Source organism: Caretta caretta, chromosome 2, assembly GCF_965140235.1.
Source record: "Caretta caretta isolate rCarCar2 chromosome 2, rCarCar1.hap1, whole genome shotgun sequence".
NCBI lineage: Eukaryota > Metazoa > Chordata > Testudines > Cheloniidae > Caretta > Caretta caretta.
The window spans coordinates 109,044,169-109,067,598 of record NC_134207.1 but is presented as its reverse complement, the minus strand read 5'-3'; the positions used below and the strand labels follow the sequence as shown (position 1 = coordinate 109,067,598).

The 23,430-nt window shown below is 39.5% G+C and overlaps 1 protein-coding gene across 4 annotated transcripts in view; it reads left to right on the top strand.

Annotated features, from left to right (window-relative positions):
* The window catches only part of CDKAL1 (CDKAL1 threonylcarbamoyladenosine tRNA methylthiotransferase), a 685,215-nt gene that overhangs the window by 22,511 nt on the left and 639,274 nt on the right, over positions 1-23,430 (top strand). For 2 of the 4 annotated variants that reach the window (XM_048839973.2, XM_048839974.2), the window contains one exon: positions 348-460. The exons of 1 other annotated variant lie outside the window; for it this stretch is intronic. In XM_048839973.2, the coding sequence (XP_048695930.1) occupies positions 348-460 (113 nt within the window). Of the gene's footprint in view, positions 1-347; positions 461-14,538; positions 14,600-23,430 lie in introns of those variants that run through there. One more of the 4 variants, XM_048839978.2, reaches the window with a different exon arrangement.

The window sequence follows — 23,430 nt, the reverse complement described above, 5'->3', positions numbered from 1 at the left end:
TCGTATTGTGTATGAACATTGAAATCTCTATCTAAGAAAAAAAAATCGGGTTTGGTTTTTAGGTTTTTGATTCCATGTAGCCACAGAATATAGTCTTCTCTTTCCATATACCCTCTCTATTTTGAAGCTATCATTTCTTTCTTACCTTCCCCGCCCCCCATTAAAATACTGAATCTTTTCTTCCCTCTCCACCTCATTGAGGCTGGGTGGAGGGTTTACATGTGTGAGTCATTTAACATTCCAATGTATAGGGACCAAAACCTTTTGTTCCTGAGTGCCTGAAATGACTTCATGTTTTATTTTGTTTTTATCTCTAATTTGCTTTCCTGATTCTCTTCACTCAACAGCATTATTCCCGGTGCGCAAAAAATTTGGATACGCACATGGGGATGTTCTCATAATAATTCAGATGGAGAATACATGGCTGGACAGTTGGCTTCTTATGGGTACAAAATTACAGGTAATGATCTCAGTCAAACTACTTTCAGGTTTTTTGCTGATTTAATATTTAGATTGAACCAGTCTAGTCTTTTTAAATTAGATTTTACTACACCCACTTTCACCTCACCATGTTAGCTGGCTTGTTTGGCATGAGTAAACTGTATTTGGAAGTCCATTCAGTGATGTGAACCATATTTGTGGGCCTCAGAGAATTGTAGGACAGCAAGGGACTGCAAGAGGTCATCTAGTCCAGTCCCATGCATCTTTTGAGGCAGTTCTGATCTGTTATGTCAGATTGATGTTTGTATGTGATGAGTCCTGCTAAAAATTACTGAACTTAAGTTAAAATAGATTTTGGTGCAGATTCAGTAGTTCATTTTTACATCTCACTGTCTTGGGGATTTTTAAATCTCTACTTTAGTTAAAACCTGAACTAAATCTTATGTCAGTAAACTTCTGTGTTTTTCTTATATAACTATAAACAAATTCATTGTCTGTAGTCTTCAGATATATATATGTGTGTGTGTGTGTATATATATATAAAAACTTGGAGATTTTATATGCCAGATTTTAACTTGAACTTTTAAACCTGCTTTTTGAGGATGAATTTTACAGTAGAAACACTAAAAACCTTTAACTGCCTGTTGAGTTTTAGGAGACCTGCGGACTGCATATTATTTTGAATGCAACTGAGATCTAACTGGACAAAGAAAGATTTGGTGTGCTCAGCTGCAATTGGGGACACTAATTTGAAGCCTGTCTTTTTTTCTTTATGTGCTGGCAGATTCTGATCATGGTACAGAAGTAGCACACTTGTCCTTAGGGGCAAGAACACCATGTGACATAAAATAGTGCTCCCTCCTGACAAGTTAAGTACTGCATTGATAGGACCCAGAAGGAGAGTCCTGTTTCATTACCCTCCCCTGGAAAAAAATGGTGATCACTGATAGGAAGAAAAGAGAGAGAGAGACTTTTCCTCTGATCAAACGAAAGTGAACGGCTTCATAACCATTACGGTTGGCTTATAGGTTTCAGAGTAGCAGCCGTGTTAGTCTGTATTTGCAAAAAGAAAAGGAGTACTTGTGGCACCTTAGAGACTAACAAATTTATTTGAGCATAAGCTTTGGTGAGCTACAGCTCACTTCATCGGATGCATTCAGTGGAAAATACAGTGGGGAGATTTATATACATAGAGAACATGAAACAATGGGTTTTACCAATCACACTGTAACCAGAGTAATACTTTAAGGTGAACTATTATAGGGTAACATCTAACAGATAACAGCAAATTCTGTGATAATCCTGTGGGTTTGTTTTACTTCCAGTGGTTTCTGGTAGAGTAAGGTGTTTTGGTTTATTTTATTTTATTTTTGTTAAGCAGAACCCAACCATTGGCCTAAACATAAGGAAGCATGCTGTCATTTGAACACCTGGGTGAGGAGTGACTTGGAGGGAATGTCTTTTGTCACTTAACGACTTGTCTGTCAGACTTTGGAGCAGAATTGACCGACTTTGATGGGCACCATGTCAAGCTCTTTATTTCTGGAGGGGTAACTATTGTGATATGTAGACTTTGGGGCAGGATCTTCTGGATTCCAAGGAATATAAGACCCTACCTACTCCTGCTTCCCCTTTGAACAAGACTTTTTAACGTTCTCATCTGTTTGCCCTCCTCTCCTTTGCCACAAACAAGCATTACAACATGCCTAATACAGTGCTGAAAAGATCACGTAAGAAAACTGAAAACATCTGTAACATATTGAAATTAAAACCATAGCTCTTAACCAGTCAAAGTTGAGAATGAAGGACACAATGCAAAATAATAGCAAATGAGTTAAATTTTCATAGAGAGAGTTCCCCAGGTGATTGCTTCAGCATGTATCTGGATACTTTAACGCATTTATGCCTAAGGTTAGGCACTCAAATACTACAGTAATGTGTGATATAAAAACCTATATAGAATAGAGTAGGAGCGGGTCTTAATGGATGTTAAATGATGTGTGAACTTTCCCCACTCATCTTTAGTCTCTGCCCACACTCAGATTTGAAACTGTTAGTGACTTAGTGAAGACTATTCAAACATAGTTTTAGTTAGGAAGGTACTAATGTTTTCCCTACCTTGCGTAGATTGAGACTTTTTTGCAAAACTAAGTTAAATCTTGTTTACATAGGCCGTACAGCATTTCCCATCTAGCCAATGTGAAGTGGATCCAATTGTTCAAAAATGTGATTTAGCTCAGACAGAGCCTGCATTATTCATTTGTTGTCATAAATCTGGACTCCAAGGAAAGTGTGTGCAGTTTTGGAGTGTTGGACAGATATATTGGGCAGTAAGAGGTGTCCATCATCATATTTTCTAGTATACTTTGTATGGATTGGATTAAAGAACATATCTCACAAACAATATATGCTTCATATAAGCTCTAACTAGCCAGAGGAGATTGGTGCCAGCTGATTCCAGAGCCTACTGTTAGAGGCAGATCTGGACAAAAATGTTTTTAAATGTGCTTTAAAAGTGGCCACATTTAAAACATTTTTGACAAAATGTATTTTTTCAAAATATGCTCTTTTGACAAAGCTGGGAAGGTTTCTGGGGTCCAGGGTAGACTCTCTGGTCATTTCTGACCAGAGAAAGAACTAGAGATGTGAAAACAGCCGTCTAGAGACAACTTCATTTCATGGAAATGTTTGAAAGGTGGTTTGTGTGTAGTGTGTGTGTGTGTAATAAAAACACATTTCAAAACCTCAAAAGTTTTCACAAAATGGAATTGTTCTTTTGCCTGCTTGAGGACTCAAATGTATTTCCAGTGAGCAAATATGGGTCACTCCTCTGCTCAGTTTCCTTTGAAATAGTCAGATGGAGATTTCAAAGGAACAAGACTTTGTGCCCTCATGTCATTTTGCTGTTTGTTATCAAGCCTCCGCTTCCTGATGCCATTGGGGAATAACTGTATTTTCACTTTGTAATGAAAAGAGTAAATCCTGGTTATTTATGCTTGGGATATTGGTAGACTGAGTGGTAAATATTTTAAAAATGAAGGGTGAGAAATTCCTTTTTGCCTGAAATGTTTCAGGCCAGAAGTGATTTTTTTTTTTTAAGAAGTTTGAAATGCCAAACTGCATCTGTCATAAAGCCATAAAGATGTAACTTGCGGGACTATTTTGGGAAGCCAGGGCTCAAAAGCATTGTTTAAAACTTCTCTAACGCTGAGAACTAATGCATAGACTTTTTATGTAATTATTTGTAGAGCTAGTTTTCAAGTTGAATTCGCAAACTGTTTGGTTCTGTGCCTATTTCTGTGGTGATTGATAGAATTTGCATTAACCTTGTGTATAACTGAATGTCAGCAAATTTGAGGAACGGACTCTCACAATTTTCCACAACTGTCCAATTGTAGTGTATACCACACTTTGGCCCTACTGTTAGAGACATTTTCTGTCATCCTGGAGGAAAGTTCTAGAAGCCTTGTGTTAATGATTCCACTTAATGGAATTGCGGAGGTGGTGGAATAAAAGTATCTTCCAGGAAGTGAAATCTGAGCTCCTTCACTCCACCCTCAGTTTTTGATTTTGCATGACAGAAGCAGGGAATCTTAATTTCTGCCATCCCTCATCTCCAAAGAATCACGAGGGTAAAATTTTACAAAGAGGAAGTGAGAAAAGCCTCATAAGAATGACAGAGATGCATATATTTGATGTCCCTCCACCCTTGGTGCTGATTTGCAGTAATGTAGGAGGCAACAGCTGTTTCAGACAATTTGTCCTGCTGCAGCCTCCTCACCACCAAGTTTTTGATACTAGCAGGCAAAGTGAGCTTTTACCTACAGGCAATCCTGCTTCTTTCCTTCAGGGCAGAATTCATCATTTGCTCAATTCTCAAGCTGGGACGTATTCTTATTTACAATGGGAACTAGACAAGCTTTGGATTTTTATCATAGCTAGTCCCCATACCCCTATTCCCAGTTTTTTTGTTATATGACAAAAAAATCGTTGCTTTTCTAAATCAGGTGAATGTATTCCCTTGCTTTAAGTGTCTCTGGACATGGGTGAGTCTGCCTGGTTCTTAACAATTGCCCTTTTGAAGCCTATCTTAACTGGGCCTATATCTTTCTCTGTTCTATGTTACTTTCATAGTTGAAGTTTCTGAGACTTTGGAAGCAGGCCTGAGGGACTGAAAAATCTCACAAGCACATTATCCTCACTGACAGTTGGGTAATGCGTGTAAATCCAGGCATGCACACCTGTTTGGGGTTAATTTTTTTTTAGAAGCAGTCAGTCTGTTCCATACTCTAATGCTTGTGCACCAGACTAAATTCTGGCACTGCTGGCATTCTCAGATTACAGCATAATGGCTTTTAAGTGACACATTGTTCACAGGTCAGTTCATTTTCTAAGCACCTTGCTTCCTCATCTGAAAGTTGTGCATGCAGTAAAGGGTTAGGCCACTGGTAATTGAACCTGTGGGACTGCACCAGTATAAACTGCCAAGGTGAAATGTGTCTATGATAGCTGTCATCTTCTGGGTGATGTTCTGCTCTTATCCATGCAGAGCATGTTAATCAGCCATTGCAATTGGGCCTATCTCATAGTTCCCAGCATAGCACCCTTAAGCAGTGGTTTATGAGTGATTTTGAAAAGCTTGTGGGAAAACAGACCAGTTCCCATAACTCCCAGAGAAACTCAGGACATTGCTCAGGCATATCCTCAAAATGAAGGCCTGGATTTTCTCAGACTGTTTTCACCTGGAGAGCCTGAAATTCAATCACCAAATGTTTTAAGTGATCCAAGAGAAATAGAGAAGCGTTACTGGAATTTGTGCTATAACTTGGTAACAGTTCCATTTGCTGTCTAAAGATGAAGTTAAATATAGATAAGATATAGATAAGATAAGATAAAGTGCCACTCGATGTTTAGTATGCAGTTACAGACTAATACAATGGAGTTCTTGAGACCTGCGGTGAGCAGCAGTAGCTATAGAACTTTTGAATCAGGAAGGACTCTTTTCATTAACAGATTGGAAACAGTTGGGTGTTGGAAAGTCCAGAGTGGGTGCTTTTGTGCATGGTAGTGCAGTGATTGTTTTAGGGGCTTCTGATCAAGGTAGCAGGTGCAGGAGATGATTGAGAGTTTTGAACAGTTGGCCTCTTTGAACTGTACTGAATCTATAGATGCAGCCCACACACCCGGTCTGTGCTCGCATCATGAAGGCCGGGGTAATGGTTATGCAAACCTTCGTGGATAATTGTGTCTAGTTCCCAAATATTTACAAGTGTTGACCTGGCAAAGTGTGTAATGCTATAATTTTTTTAGGGGCAGGTACAAATGGCATTATCTTCCCACCCAACAACTCCTTAATTTAATGGTGTGTGTGTCTCCATGACAATTCTCCATGACTACTATGCAACAGTGCATATTCATACAAATCTGGAAACGTATTCTGTCAGCCCCTGCAAAACCAACCCAATCAGTACACAAAACAATAAAAAGCCACATATCTTGTGTAAAGGTTCCCCAGTCTCTGAAGACCGACTCTTCCTAAACTGTGTGTGTCTGCTGTCTCAAGAGTGAGAGACTTTCTTGAAGAGGTTATGGGTTCCTGGCATGGCCTCTATTGTCATTCTGGTTCTTGCCTAATTCCTTCATTTCTGACTAGCCCATGCTTGTGGAACTCACATCTTGATTCCTCACTAGCCACATGTCTTAGTGTTTGTACAGTAGTGTCACATAATATAATTTAAATACGGTAATATTTAAAAATATACTTTTCAAAATTGATATTTCATGCAACCCTAGTTGGCAATTAGTGATTATAAAACTGAAATCTTAATTTACAAAGTAAAGTTTTTTATCACATGCAATTGGTTGTTGGGTGTAGTGTGCGGATTCTGGACGGCGTTGGTGGCGTGTGACCTAGAACACGTCAGACTAGGTGCTCTGGAGGTCCCTTCTGGTTTTGAACCCTGATTATTAAAGGGATATGTGCTGTATCTCTGGTAGCCAACAGATGGCAGTATTGGATAACTAATACTGTACAATACTGTGTGTGTGTGTGTATGTACACACGTACAATGCTGTGTGTGTGTGAGAGACTCGATCAGCTTGGCTACACAATTTAGTAGTGTCAGGTTTTAATCACCTGAAATTGGATTAGTTGACTCTTTTGAATAAAAATTTTAATATTTTTTATCAGAATAGTTACAATGTAAATTTTTTGTGTTTGAGTTTCTGGATGATCTAATAAAAAAAGCATATTTGCGCAATATTAATTTGGGCTTAATTTAAATTGACAGTTACAAACTTAGTTCCTCCATTTAGAAACCCTTCCCCACTTGATTTTTACTGATTTAGGGGGAAAATATGTTAATGTTTGGTCTGAAACATTCCTGCAGGGCTGTGGACATATTTCTTTTATAACTAACCCTCCAGGTCTTTTTAATTATGAGTGAATGGATTTGAAGTTATTAAAAAACTTTTAAATCGATGTGTGTGTAAAGATGTGTGTTTTAACCATTTTAATAGTGTCTATAGTTGTAAAATATTTAAAATTGTAGAAATTGCTGAAATGCAGCTACCTGGTGTGGTGGAAATTAACAGCTGTTTGGCAGTACACAGTTGCTTACGACATATCTTAATATTGCAAAGGGAGGTAGAGTTTAGATAGAGGAAATGATAGTCTCAGTATTTTGGATAGGTTCTTTTTATTGTAGAAAGTAGCATAGGTTCTTGAGTTAGATGGTCAGGATCATGGTTTTATGATTCACTCAGGTAAATTCCATACACCAGGGGTTCTCAAACTTCATTACACCACAACCCCCTTCTGACAACAAAAATTACTACACAGCCCCAGAAGGTGGGACCTGAGCCTGCCCAAGCCCCACCACCCTGGGCAGGGGGGCCGAAGCCCAAGGGCTTCAGCTCCCAGCATGGGGCCTGTAGCCTGAGCCCCACCGCCCAGGGCTGAAGCCAAAGCCTGAGCCCCGTTGCCCAGGGCTTTGGCTTCAGCTTCGGCACTGGGCCACAGCAAGTCGTGACCCACAGGTTGAGAACTGCTGCCATACACCCATATTGGAGCTTTGGTTTAGTGCTGATTCAGAAAGAATGCCACCACCTACTGAATTACCAGCACCATTTCCATCATTTTCCTTTAAATAAAAAATCTATATAGTTGCGCGCAATCCTGCAAATGTGAAGAGAACAGGAACTGATACAATGTTGTATTTTTGAATACAGAAGACTGTTTGAAAGAGCAGAGGTGCATAGTGTCCAAGGCCCTAGTGCAAACTTGGAGTACTAAGCCACTCTGGAGCTGGAGGGGAAGGAACTGAAGTGCAGCTGAGCCATTCTGAATCCGCTATTCCAGCCATAGCTGTAATAAACTCCTGTGCTGCTTGTATCTGCCCCCACATGGGATGGAATGACTAGTGGATTTGCAGTCCTTCCATAACTCCCTGCTAGACAGCAATGCTCAGGAGCCCATTTTGAAAGCTTATAGATAGTGCACCTCTGCACAACAGAAATAGAAGCCCACTTGTTCTGTTATGATAGCCTTCCACTGCTGCAGAGATAGGAACAGCATTCGCTCCAAAGAGATGTGAAATGTATTTGCTCTTTTCAGTGAAGCTTTTTTTGACAGCAAAGCCCTGTGTGTGTGTATGTGTCTGTTTTACCCTTACTTACATAGCTGGAATGTTTAGGATGCTTCATCCATCTCCCTCCTAGTACCCCAAATCCAGTGCTCCTTTCAGATACTTGTGCCAACTAGCATAAATATTGTGGTTAGTGAATGACTAGACAACTTGTCAAGTGGGGATTACGGATTACAGTTGTCTTTTCAAATACAGTCCATGCTTGTTTGGAGGCTTACCTCCTAGTGGTATGCCTCCGTGGAAAATGCACATCTGTGAACCTTTTTAGCATTTATATGCTACCATTTGGAGCCATTATTAAATGTTATAGCTGAAGTGGAGGCTTCCGCTTTAAGTGGAAGACACTAACATTTGTTTTGTATGTCAAATCTCTGGCACTGAAATCTGCTTACAGAGAGAAACTAAACAGCAACTTTGTTTTGGATGACTATGAATAGGCTTTGACATAATCCAGCCAAAACTGATTTGCTGTTCATTGGTAAAATACATGGGTGTATAGAGAAGTGGTGATCTTTGGCTTGCAGTTTAATGGAAGACAGATCACTTGGCTGTTGATTTTATTAGGAATTTTGGATCTTGAGCTTCATTGGTCAGACTTTAGGGGCAAAAGCATGTGTATTACAGTTTCAGAGTAGCAGCCGTGTTAGTCTGTATCCTCAAAAAGAACAGGATTACTTGTGGCACCTTAGAGACTAACAAATTTATTAGAGCATAAGCTTTCGTGGGCTACAGCCCACTTCATCGGATGCACAGAATGGAATATATACATATTACAGTTCTTTGCCATGCTGTTCCCTAATTTACTTTTGAAATACTGCTGCTTGTTTATGGGCTTGCATAATTCTGTTTGTGTTCTTTGTTGGGGTTTGAAAAATCCACGTGCCCACACTGAAAGTAGAAATATTAAACTGTCAGTTTGTACAGAACTTAAGCTTCCAATTTTTTTAAATAGAGGTTTTAGTCTTTCTGGTTGCAAAGATAAAGGGACGCTGTCAATTTTTTTTTTTTTTTTTTGAGAGAGTCACCATGATATGTCCTGAATATTTTACAATATTCCTTTACATTATTTATAAGAGTTTTGTCCCCTGCAGTTAAAAGGATCTTTTTTGTAAGGGAGGAACTGACTATACAGCGGAAAGCTTGAAGCTTATTTAACACAATGCTGTCAAATGCAAAAAGAAAACAAAGTGGAAATCTAGGCAAATATTTTTTTAACTAACTTTCAGTTATAATTATTTTAGATGTTACTTATTAACTATGGAAGGTAAGCTGATAGAAATACGAATTTGCAAGTTGACTTTGGACCTATAAGTCAGTGTAAAAGTATTGTCTTCCTAAGTTGGCATACACCTCCGGTGCCTGTGCTATTGGCTGCTCCTACTTTAACAAAGCAGAAGCAGGATGAAATTAATAAGACCTGTGGCCAGTTTCACTTATGCAGTTTGTACCCCTGCGGGTAGTTTAAACCATCACGAACCATATCAACTTGACACTGCTCTTGCTGCCTAGGGAAGGTCTGAAGAGCAGAGGCAGAAAGTGGAGTTATTCATGGGGGAAGACGTCACCAATAGAGGAGGTTTGGAGGAGGAAGTTAAATTAGCAGAGCTCACTCCCCCTCTCAGCTTCTGGATGTAGGGATGGCTGAGCTTCACATCAGGATGTTGTACCTCACTGGTGCAGCCCCTCCATATTCATCTCATCTGCCTCTGTGTACTGGGTGTAGTTCTGCTAGTGCAGGGGTGGGGAACCTTTTTTCTATCAAGGGCCATTGACCCACAATAAAAATCAGTCGCGGGACACACACAGCACCATAGAGGGGGGAGGGGCACAGAGGCTCGTTCCCCTAGGCTCTGGGGTGGAGCCAGAAAGGAGATGTTCACGGTGTGGGAGGGGCTGAGGGCTTCAGCTGGGGGTGCAGGCTCTAGTGTGGGGCTGAGGATGAGGGGTTTGGGGCACAGGAGGGGGCTCCAGCCTGGGGCTAAGAGGTTTGGGGTGCAGGAGTGGGCTCTGGGCTGGGGCCAATGGGTTTGGAATGCGGAAGCGGGCTAAGGTCTGGGGGAGGAGGTTGTGGTGCAGGCTCTGGCCAGGCAGTGCTTACCTCAGGTGGCTCCCAGTTGGCAGCCCAGCAGGGCTAAGGCAGGTTCCCTGCCTGCCCTGGCTCCGCGCTGTTTCTGGAAGTGGCTGCCATGTCTGGCCCCTAGGCGGAGGGATCAGAGGGCTCTGCATGATGTGCGCTGCCCACATCCAGAGCTTCCCTGATCTCCCTTGCACCTAGGGGCTACAGGGACATGCTGGTCGCTTCCGGGGGCCGGAGCTGACCCTAGCTTCCTCCTGCAGGGGGGCGAGCCAGCGCTCGCGGCTCCAGCCCCTGTGGGGTTGCCGAGGCATGCCCTGGGCTGGATGAAATGAAGCAGTGGGCTGGATCCAGCCTGCGGGCCGTAGGTTCCCGACCCCTGTGCTTGTGGGTAATAGGTGGATTTTTCAAGTGCCATTTCTCATACTTATATGCAATACACATTTGAAGTCTTTAGACTTAGGTATCAAGACAGACTAAGACTAGATTTAATTACACTACTGAATTAATTCTGTATTGTGCTTAGTCTTTCATGCTGAGGTTAAACAGTGTTTAAAATTGAGTTGGAAATGTTTATGTGTTAACAGTGAGCTTAGTGCTGTATAAATACAGACACTGTCTATGCAGGAGAGCATACAATATTGATTTTTCTTCTGTGGTGCATAGCTGATGTGTAAATTGTGTTGCACCGTTTGCGTTCATAACTTGAACAACATTGATGTAGTAAAAATTAAATTAAATGTGCACTAATACCTTTAACTAGCCAATTTCAACATGTATGACACCCAGAACTATGCAGTGTAGTTGTATTAGAAGGACTAGGTGGCTGAGGTTATATTTTTTATTGGACCAACTTCTGTTGATGAGCGAGACAAGCTTTTGAGCGACTCCGAGCTCTTCAGGTGTGGGAAAGGAACTTCCAGCATCACAGCAAAATGCAAGGTGGAACAGATTGTATAGAATAAGTAGTTCGCACATACTGTAAGGGACCGTTCAAGGTAGAGTAGCCTGTTAACACCTCTGTAGTCATAGGACAGAAAGGGGGGGTGGGGTTTACTGATTGTTTTAATAAGCCATAAATCCAGTGTCTCTGCTTAAAAAAGGAGTACTTGTGGCACCTTAGAGACTAACAAATTTAAGCTTATGCTCAATAAATTTGTTAGTCTCTAAGGTGCCACAAGTACTCCTTTTCTTTTTGCGGATACAGACTAACACGGCTGCTACTCTGAAACCTGTCTCTGTTTAGTCCGTGATTTTTGGTGTCTAGCGGAGTAATCAATTTAAGCTCCCAGGCTTTTCTTTTGAAAGTATTTTGCAGGTTTCCTTTGATGAGGACTGATAGGTCAGGTATAGAGTGATCGCTTTGTGAAAAGTGTTCACCCACAACTAGTCAACTTTCAGTGTTTTCTTAAAAGGAGCTCCTATGGCAGAGAGGTGTTTTGGTTCCTGGTATGTGGTTTAGATGAGAACTCTTGAAAAGAACACACAGAATTCAAAGTTGTATACTCAGTTCTGCCACTGACTTGTTGGAGCAAATCATCTCACCTCTCAGTGCATCCATTTTTTCCATCTCTGAAATGGAGGTAGTACTTCCCAATCTGACTGTTTGGAAGCTTAATTGTTTTTGTAAAATATTAGAAGCACGGATGAAAAGTGGAATATTAGCATTAAAAACATTTGAGACTGGGGTAATTGACTTGTGAAGAAAGATTAGAGGAGTTAAACTTGGTCAAATGGCAGCTAATAGGGATGTAAACAGTAAACAAAAAAGAGAGTGAAATAGTTCAACTTCTGTTACTCTATGGAATTATCTTCCAGTAGAAGTAGCAGAAGTCTCATTGCTTGAGTAATGTTATTTATTATTAATAAAAATAATGGTAGCAAATTGAGGACAGCCAAGCTGGGGCTCCATTTTGCTGGGCACTGAAAGACATGAGGAAAATAAGTTGGTCCTGAAGAGTATACTGGAGGAAATAATGTAGTGAACAATCTTGAGGCAATGGACTGGGTGTATCTCATAGAAATTGGAGATGAAAGAGACAAGTCCTTCCAATTATTGGTATATTTTTTTCTAATTAAAATTGTTGCACATATCAAATGCCTTACACAAGGTCTTTTCAGAAATATTTTTCTTTGAAGATAACCTCTGAGCTGAAATCACTGACAATCTAGCAACCTATTAAGGTGTGGCAAATCAATTAACCATTTTGTGAAACGTTTCTTCTGTTATATCTCTTATGGAGGAATGTTACTTAGCTTCACGTTCTTTACTTAGAAAAAAATAGAGTCAATATAATTTACCTTATTCTTGAAGCAGGTTTTCTGCCTTTGCATACCTATGGGTGCATTATTTCTAGGTAGTAACTTAAAGATCAGTTCCTTACATGTTTGTGTTCCTTGCCTCTGTTGTTTTTTTTACACTGAAAGCATCTTGGCTTCATAGTCTTTCATACAATGATTCATGCTTTTCGTAATTTCTTTGAGTTTGTGGTGGATGATATCCATGTAGAAGTCCTGTGACTTTATTGCTGCATAAGAGACACCAGCTTGACCATGTAGTCCTCATTGCTCAAAGAAAGCATCTTGTTACATTAGTTCTTGCATATGAGCAAGCTCAGGTGTATTAGTGAATGTTCTAGCAGATGTCTGAGCAGTTTAGGATAAGAGGCAAACAATGGAACAGATTCTCCTTTTTTATGGCCATGGAGCTCCACTGAACCCTGAAGAAGAGAATTTGGCTAAATGTTACTTAAAATTTAAGTCACTGGTAACTTAGCAAGAATAAAATAATTTTGATTAGTGTCCTATGCAATGATATGAAATACTTGGGTATTTGATTTTAACAAAATTCGTAACTTTTAATTTGTCTAAACAGAATTCCTTAGGATTGTAAATCAATTTTCAATAACTATAAGTACAAAAAAACTTTGGATATTTCTAACCTGTGGTCAGAGGATGTATATACTTGGTCTGTGTTATCTGAATATCATTTAATTTTCAATTAAACTTCTCAGATTTTTAATAGCGAGCATAAAACTGCTTTAAGGTCCCAATCCTGGCACAAGCACTACGTGGAGCTCCATTTACATCACTGAGAAAGCCATTACTGACTTTTACTTGCTGTCTCAGCAAGGGGCTAATGAAGCATAAATGACAGCAATACTAAGAACAGCCTTTCAGTTTCTTGACCTAAATCTTTTAGTCCCCATCTACCCTAAATTTTTTCAGCAGTTTTGCTGCTGCTAGTCTGACACTCATGCTTATGGTGATGGAGGCAGTAATGTCATATGATGTGGTAAAAAGGGCTGTGCGCGATTTACACTAGTGCTTTCACCATTGCCAATGTAGATTAAGGGTAGGAGAACTGCAGATGAGTTTGTGTGGACTCAGCCTATGCATGAAAACCTTAAGATTACAATTGTAGAATCTTTAGTTTTTGAGTGTCTACTCATGCCAGTAGTTCTATTGACTTAATTGGGATTACTCAAGTGAGTAAAAGTTGCAGAATTGGGCCATTAATGTTTAACATGACAGGTTTAATATTTTTTGTATTAATTTGAAAGGAGTATCTGGACAGTTCTATGACTTGCCAAAAGATGGCACTGTTTAACTATGCTTACACCAAAAATACTGTAAAGGATATTTTTCCTGAAGTCTGGTTAAATACATTAACATTTAAGGTTAAAAAAATACATTTTATTAGATTTAATTTTGTCACATAAAGGATCACACTACAAATGGCTTTGTGGCTCAGGGACTAATTTTTGCTTTCTTTGAGTTCAGAATTTCAAAGGCAACACCTATTATGTGGAAGTAAGATTCTGCTGAGTTTCCCACACAATTAATAAAACAGAAGCATTTCTGTACATTATGCTTGTATAAATATCCTGGAAAATATTGTTGCTTTCTTAAGAACAGCTGAACTATTGTTAGTTTAAATATAGTCACCAAGAAAATAAACCAATGATTGATATAGAAGGTCTTCCAAGAGTAGAGAAATTTGTATGACCTTGCTTAGTTACTGATCCCTGTCGATGTGTTTTCATGCTTGTACCCTGACACCTTATTTTTAAAGCCTAAATAAACACTTAAATTGCAGTGGTTGTGGCATTTTTTTTTTCTTTGAGGAGCTATATACTAAGATGCGGAGAGCATGATGGCTGCCTTGCGTTACATGCAAGCTCAATAATTGTTCATTCATGAAAAAGATGATATCCAAATAAAGCTTGCTGGTGTTAAGATGTTAGCAACGCGATTCAGCTAGGGCTTTTTGTCCAATCAGCGTGGCATACGTTTTTTTTCATAATGATCAGCGTTAGCTAGTGGTTTTTCACTGTCGTACTAGAAGTAGAAAGTACTAAACTGTTCTGTTTTACAAACCATAATGGTTTGATGTCTTTTAACGTTTTTTGGCAAGGCAAATTTTCAGAATTTTCAGGTACGTACATTGTGAAATTTGCGTCTCTGAAGGATATGGTTTCTTCCAGCCAAGACAGGAAGAAAAAGCTGTTGAGCTGCAGCTGCTGCTATTTTTACTTTTACAAATACTCTCTAAAGGGACTATGTATTGCAAAGATGGAGTTTATGCATTTTTGTTACCAGAATGCCTGATTTTGGTGGGCGTGTTTGAATGTTTTGGCATTGTTCAATATATTTTCTTGCTTGCCGGAAGATCCCTGCTACTGCCAAATTTATTTTCTTTCTTACTGTAATGTGTACATGTATTTGTGTAACTGTGTATCAGGCGTTCATGTTTTCCTTATTCAAATGCTGCTTGTTTGCATAGCTTTGTTCATATCTGTAATAGTGTGTATATGAGTGAAGTTGGACTCCAGGGGACTCACCACCTAGGCACTAATTGAAATGGCTTAAAGGTAACTAAATGCTGTCTCCTGGAAGATAGCTAGCATGTGTTTAAAATTTTGACTCTTTACTTAGAGCTCCAGGTAATACCCATTTGGAATGAAGAGCAAAAAGAATTTAACACAGCATTTGATTTTCAGCAACTTAGTCAGTGGCAGTTGTACAGGGTGTTTTCATATAGGAAGGTGGATGGGAATTTACTCTTTCTAAAGAGGGCTCAGTCTATTACTGTAAATAAAATAACAATTGCTACCTGTATCTCTCAGATGTAGAAGACAATAAAGAAAACTTTCTCTGTATTGAAGAACTACTTTTGCCATCTTTACCAGTAAGAAACACAAAATGGGTGTATAGCAATAAATGATATCAGGCGTGGAATTACATTGGGCTAAATTCAGCTTTGTCACTTTACACTTGATGGCAAAAGCAAGAGGTTCAAATGTGTGAATTACGTACTAAAATTAAGGAAACTTACTGTTTAAAATCTCATTATTTACCTCTCTAAATCATAGGGTGAGGGATACAGGACACTTTCATAACTACTGCTTATATAGCCAGAAATCCTGATCCCCACACTTGACAATCTAGCGTGTCTTCAAGCTTCAGTTTAAAATTTAAAAGAATTGATTTAATGCAGCACTTTTTTTTTGCTTTTACAGGTTTTCACAGCCTTTGTGTTTGAAACAGAAAGGCAGCTTCTAGGACATTAATAACCTGTAGCTGATTCAAGTTAAGAATTAATTTTTTCATCGTATCTGGATTTGTACAGTTTTACAGGAAAATGGTTTAGTGTCCGGAATTGCATCTTTCCTTTGGACTGGTTTGCCAGTTTCTATTCATTCTTGGTCTACAACACTGGCCATCAAACTACAAAAATGGTGGGAGACCTGCAGGAGAACAATCTGTAGATGGGTCAACTTCTTTTTCGAGGGAAAAAAACCTGTGCTTCAAGAAAGAGTAGTGATTAAATGATTTCCATTCTCCTTAATGTGCCTGTATAATGCTAATAGGACATTAAGGGGAGGAGAATGGACTTCAGTACTGCAAATATTTAAAAAGAAAATACTTCAGTAAGAAAAAATGTTAAATTATCTGCTCTCATAGACTGAGATTGGGTTTGTTTTTTAAATATCGTAAAACACTGAAAAGTTCATGCTAACTAGCAACATCTAGTATTGCTTGTCTGTCTTCTTTCAGTTTGTATTTGATTAGTGTTTGCTGCACAAAAATGTGAGATCACAGAAATGGGAACCGGAAAAAGGAACATACATCCATTGTCTTACTGAACACATGCACAAAAAAAGGAGGTTTTAAACATAAGCCTTTTGTTTAAAATCTTAATGGAAACTGGAAGATTTTCTTAACATTTTGCAGTTAATACAGTTTACCTTTCTAAAAACAAGCACGTCTAACAAGTAAGTTCAGTCACTTAACTCTTACTTCAGACCTCAAGGACTGAATCCCATCTATCAGGAGAATTCTTTCTATTGCTTAAAGCCTGGAACTGTTCAGCCTCTCTCGAACATCCAGGGAGTGTTAATTTCAGAAGCATATTTCCTGTGGTACTTGGTATCAAGTTGGACTCTGTCACTTCATAGTCATAGTACTATTTCCTTCTTGCTGAAAATGGCCATAGCTTGTATAAACTTTCAGCAAGGTTGGTTCAACCCATAATTTCACTAAACAAATTCTTAAAATGAGAGAGAGAGAGAGATTTTCAGAAACATCACGGATACAAAATGGGATTCTTCTGTTTGCATTGAAGTAGAAATTGTATAAAGTATCTTTCACAAGCTACAACGTTCTCCTCAATCCTCACAGTACAGCAATAGGGTATATACTGATTTCATTCTTCAGCAGTGGTCTAGGACACTGTTTCCCAAATTTTGTCATAATCATCCCTTAAACATGAGAATATGAGTTTCGGGAATAAACAGTATAGTGCCTTCTTTGGCAAAGGCACCTAAATGCATTATAAACAAGGGAGAGCAGTCTGATGTTTTTTGCCTATGTCATCGTCCGCTTTGGTGCAGTAAATAAGGGACCATCTACAGAGTATTGAATATTCACTACTAAACTAGACGTTTAGTTTCTAAAACCATAAGCATAAATTTCTTTGTTACCCTGCTTTCTTGAACTTGCTTGAGTCCTCCTTAAGTTAATTAGCCTTGCAATTGTTGGGTTTTTAGTGGTTAATGGTGAGCATGTAAGATATATTTTTAACGAATGCATACAATTAATGTCTTATGTATTTAAAATCAGGCTAGCTTACCAGCATATCAGGTATCAGCTGACCTTTCAAGTCTGTACCCGTGTTGCTTTGCTGCCTGTAGTTGGACTTGTTGGGAGGTCTTAAGGTGGCAAAACATTATTTTAGAATTAGTTCGTTGACAACACTGGTCCTTTTAACATTTGTAAAGAATCCTTCTCATTATGGACTATACCATAAAGCCCCTCTGGCTCTCAACTATATTTTAGCACATGAAAACACTTCCTTTCCAGGACGTGCTACAATAAGAATGACACTTAAATCTTTGGATACCCAGAACCACAAAGCAGGAGTATTGTTCTTTGTTGGTTTCATACATATATATAATTTGCTGCTGGTTCCTCCAGGTACCTAATCCTGTGCAATAATCCTCTAGTCAACTGCTGTTGCAGCATGCTGCCTATATTTGGAGAGACATAGCTTTAGGTCAGTGCTACCTGCAGACTAACTGACATATTTTCCTAAAAGGAAACACAATGAGGATTATGGGAAGCCCAAAAGGGCGTGCTGCCAGTCTCTTGTTTCCTGTCTCCAGCATGTTAGTGTTATATGGTGGTGTTCTTAAGGTGCTTCTATGTCTGACTGTGGATGCTCTGTCATTGCCCAGTGTCGCATTTAAATGTACCAGTGATGTCACAATCCATATGTACCTGTTTTTTGTGTCTTGTTTTAATGAAAAAATCTGTTATTCTCCCAAAAATTATATACTGCACAGACTGTAAATGACACTTGCATACTTCAGGAAGTATATTGATTTGGCACTGAACTTGGGAGGACAAGAGAAAACAGTTTTATTATAAACTTTGGTGGTATGAGGTGCAGACAAAACACCAGTATTACTCTCTGATTTCTCACTAGTTTCACAAAGGAGAGATTTAAACATGGACTGAAGTGCTTTTTTATCAAATAAGCTGAGATCCTGCTTTATTCAGAAAAGGTGCTCATCTAACAAATTAAATATTTGTTTAAATAATTTTTAGTATTGAAGTTTTGTTGCGCACACACTTTGCATTGGGAACTAAATATCTGTCCTGTCTCATTCGTAATGAAATGAAGCTTCATTTATATTACTGTTGCAGTGAGAGTGAGAAAAACCACAAATCAAAAGAAAACAAAATATTCAAAAATATTTTTCTCTTTTGCTTGTACTTGCCAAAACCAGTTCCTTCTGCAAGAATTGATGACCTGACAAACATCTAAAGCTGAGTAGGGAGTTACCTTACTTGTGCTATCCAAATGAATGGCGATATCATCAACCACTGCAGGAAAATGCAGAATCTTACATTCAGATCCCAGCTGGTGGTCTTTTTTCTTCTTCTTCTAAGTCTTACTTTAAATTTATAATTTGAAAGCTGAACATGTGGTGATTATTTAATATATGCAATGGCACTGTTAATTTTGCTTTGATAACTTATGCATCTGCAGATCTTCCCTGAAAATGCGTTAGTAGATTTGCTCTTAAATGGAGAAGAAATGGATGAGATGGTCTTACAAGAGGGTGGGGACAGCACTGGTGATGTCATATTTCCTGCAGGCCATTGTAAAGTGCCATGTCAACTTGGTCTTTCCCCAGTGATCAGAAATTCTAGGGTACTTGCTACTGGATGGGACTGCATGTGGGGGAGGGGTGGGCCAGTCTCTTAAGTTCACATAGGGTTGTGCTGGGGCCTTCTTGTGAGTAAAGAGGAATGGATGAACTCTGGAGCAAGGAGAGAAGCCTTTAAAGATAGTCGCTCTACTTTCTTCTCTTTGTGGATAGCTCTTGAGCTTGCTGCAGCCTCACTGCTCTCTCTAGGTGAGTTCAGTGCATCTAAGGGGATGATATTAAAGAGATCCATTGCCTTCTCTCTGCTGACAGTAACAGGATGGCCCACTACTCTGTTTCCTCCCATTCCCTATCCTGTCACTCTTCATATAAGGAGCTAACAGTTTCGCTTCAGTGTCTTCACTGTGGCTATGCTGAACTCAGCTGTGGGTCACAATAGAGGGGCAACAGCAGCCTTGGAAGCCACTGTTACAAAGAGTGGTGTTGTAAGAGTTTCTCTTACAGGCTGTCCTCTCTGTTCCAGAGAGCTGTCCGTTTCCTCTTCACTCCAGCAGCCCTAGCAAATAACCACTTGGGTGCGACAAACCTGGCCACTGATCACAACTCCTAGCACCAGCAGGGAGGAGGAACAATGGTTAGTAAGCATTCGGTCTTATGTTTTAGGGCATTACTGATTTCTGGTGCTCTCCCATTGTTTTGCAAGGAATATGATAACACTATATGGACACTTGATGATCCAAAAACTACACTGATCATTACTGGAGTTCTGTCTATTATCGATAATTTGTAAGGTTCTGTCTTTTTTCTTTAAAAAAAAATCCCCAAACATTTCCCCCATTAATAAGGACTGAATTGATTTCTTATAATAGGTGCTGACTTTTGGCCAGATTTTGAGTTTAGTGTATTGTCAGGAGCTCTAATTATGAATAAATCCTATTTTGGCACTGGCAGCTTGGTGAGCTGTATGTTTAAACCCCTTTTTGTCCCTTTTGATTCCATCTCTCAGGTGACAGACCTGGCTTTCTGCATCTCTGGAGGGAATCCTTGTGGTCCAGCCACTCTTACACAGTATCTGCCTTTTTTTCCCCTGGGACCTGTGACAGCAACTGATTTAAAATGACTTGAAAACAGCATATTTAAAACAGTCGCATTTAAGTGCCAAAGGGAACACAGCATTGAGGAAAATGTTTTAACACAGCAGAGTCCTATATATATATTTCTTTACCTTACCTAAGCTTTTTTATCTAGCTCCGGTAGGTCCAGTTTATTCTCATCTCTGGCTTGTTGGAGCCATTCAACTTGCTGCAATTCCTGTGTCTTTGGCTTGGTCTACACTAGAAAATTAAGTCTGCTTATATGTCACTTTGAGGTGTGAAAATCCATGCTGTTGAGCGGCACACTGATGGTAGGGGTGGTGCAGCTATAGAGTTCTAAGTGCAGACATATCATTTGTTTGTCTCAGGCCTGGACTACACTGGGGGCAGGGGAGGTCGAACTAAGATATGCAACTTCAGCTACGCTATTTGCATAGCTGAAGTCGAAGTATCTTAGTTCGGCTTACTTGGCCGTCCTCACGGCAGTGAGTTGACCGCAGCAGCTCCCCCATCGACTCTGCTTACTCCTTCTGCCAAGGTGGAGTACAGGCATCGATTCGGGGATCGATTTATCGCGTCTAGACAAGATGTGATAAATCGATCCCCGATAGATTGATCACTACCCGCCGATCTGGTGGGTAGTGAAGACGTACCCTCTGTTGGTGTCAGCCTCAGTCTGTTGACAACCCTCTCAGTCCTCCTTCCTGAAGCCAGCATTTTACAGCTTTAGGATCCCTTTTGATCCTAGGTTTTGGTCTGGGAAGAATACTCATTGACAGACTATCTGGAGCTGGACGGGTGGTGGTGGTATCCCCAATCAATAGCTTCTACATTGTTTCCACAAGGATCCTTATATTTGTCCATTTTATTTCCCTTTGCGTTTTCCCCTTAGCCACTTTCTTTGATTTAACTCCTGGCAGTCAGGTGGGTTAAGAACAACAAAAAGAAGAAACCCGAAAAACCCTACGTATAATTCCCTCATTCTGCACAGGCACAAAATAGTTTGTGTAGCCAGTCCTTTTTGAAATGTGGAAGTTCAATCAAACATAGTGTAAAGTGAGATTGGGTGAAATTGTTAATGATCTTGAGGCAATACATAAAGATTGTCTGAAGAAATGTAATGTCCCTAATGGAGAAGCAGTCTTCCTTAGAGCTTCTCAATTGAAGTGATAAGGTAAGCTGCCTTGAAAATTGTTGGTGGCAGTCAAGGCTATCTAGGAGTCAAAAGTTCTGAGTCCGTCCAAGATGATGATGAAAGTTGCTAAATTAGTTTGTTCTGAGTTGGAGGCTTAGGGCAATTAAAGGTTGGTTCTAGCATATCTGATATTTAGGTTGCAAGGCTATCTCTGTTTGAGAGCTGTTTTTGAGAGAGAACCCATATTGAACCTTATAACATGCACATTTTAATAAGTATATTACTTTTACCACCTGCTGAAGTAGAGTTGGAATGACTACTGCCCTGAAATGAATGCATAGATTTGGTATAAATACTGCATGTCTGGACACAGACAGCAGTCTTTCGTTTTGACATGCCCATAGTCAAAGTAAATTAATGTTTAAAACCTGAATGCTTTAAGTTCAGTGAGAGAGTGCATTCATAGTAATCCTTCAGAAGCAATTTAAATAGAAATGCAGAGTGCTTTTTTATCCTTTATTTACAATATGTATAGATAGTTTTCAATATTAGTGGATAACCAGACTTATTTAAATTGGCAATATCCTTTTTTTCTAGTCTTCTGAAATTTCATTGTGAACGGTATTTGGTGAGGGTCCAGTCGCTAAAGGATGTATGGATTTTGCATGGGACAATTTAGCATCCACTGTGTGTACATTTTTATACATCTCAAATAATTGTTGCAAGAAGTCTGAGTGTCTCCCCCCACCCCCCTTTTACCACAGTGCCTGAGGCTGCATAGTGTACAGTCACTGTAGTGGGAGATGGCACTAGGGTACCTTGCTTGCTGCCCAGCAGCCTGGAATTAATTCCCCTCCGTCCCCACCAGTTTATCCTTTCACTTGAAACACTGGATTCCTTCAGCCAGGTCCACGTATATATTACCTTTGCTTTGGAGGATGGCCAAAGCCCTGTTGTGTATGTGTTTGGGCCTCAGAGTGTAGGATGCTATGTTTTGATCTTCATCAATAAAACCAACCACACATGTAGAATTCACCCCAATGCTCACTACTTAATGGAGATGCAGGAAGAGTTATAGGTTACCTGATGGCTTGAGTCTGTAGCTTGCAACTTTGCTGTTACCTGGCCGCTTGCATACACTTTTCTTTTCAGAAAATAATTTATAACAGTTGACATTAAAAGAAAGTAGCCTAGGAGTCCCAATTTCTACTTCTTTATTATGAATACTGAGGCCTATTACTGACTGAGGCCACTGCAACCTTTGTATTGTTTTTTCCGAATTGTGGTGTTTGTGTAGCATTTCATCAGGTACCTACCATTCGTGAAGACTTAAGCTATGGAGAACTGTAGAGCACCTTAATGCTTCATTATCATGTCATGTTTTAGGTTATGTCGTTATTGGGGGGGAAAAAAAGGCACGTTTTTTACATTGTTAGCTTTCTTGACGTAAAATTCTAGTGGAGACAAAGCACATGTAGTTTTTACCTTGATATAGCTAGTTGAGGTCAACCTTATATCCTTCATCAGGGATTTTCCTACATCGAGGTAAAACTACATTGCCTTGTCTCTACTTAAGACTTTACATCTCGCTATCTCAGCGTAAAAATGCACCTATTCTGCTGTGAAGAAAAATACTTTCATAGTAGTCTTTTTGTTAAGATTGAAGACAGCTTCCTATTCTAAGATCCATTTCCAAAACACTTGCCTGTAGGGAGGGTAGAGGTTGATGGGGGGAGAAAACAGCAGGAGACCTGCAAGACATGGAGAGGGAATGAAGGAGGTGATGCAGGGTTGGGAGAGGTAAGGTAAAAAAGGATGAGAGTAGGGAACTGAGGTAAGGATACAGGGACTGGGGAAGGAAAAACAGTGTTTTTAATCTGTATTACACTTCGGCATTTTTTATTTGGAAAATTTCAAATGTTTAAATTCTCTTCAGGTGAAAATCTGGCCCTAGTACCTTTGTTCTTTCTCTCATGCTGCCACTCAGACTTGGGAGGAGCTTCCCAAAAACATAAGCAAAGCTAACATGTTATCCTCCTTCAAATCCCTCCTTTGCTATTAAGCCTACAAAAATCTTGACCAACTAGGCCACCAGTGTGCTAAGATTACTTCTGAGGATGCCAACCAATACTGTCTTATTGTTTCCTTGTGCTCCCCTATCTGTCTGTCTGCATCAGTGTGGCTGTTGTCTTTTATTTAGATTGTAAGCTGTTTGAGGCAGGGAGTGTCTTTTGTTTTATGTTTATACAGCAACTAGCATGGTAATACAAATAAAAATATTGAAGTCAATGGAAGTTTTGCTGTTGACATCAATGGAATCAAGTTTTCTGTGTGGATTAAAGCTTCTCCCCTTTCCTTTCAT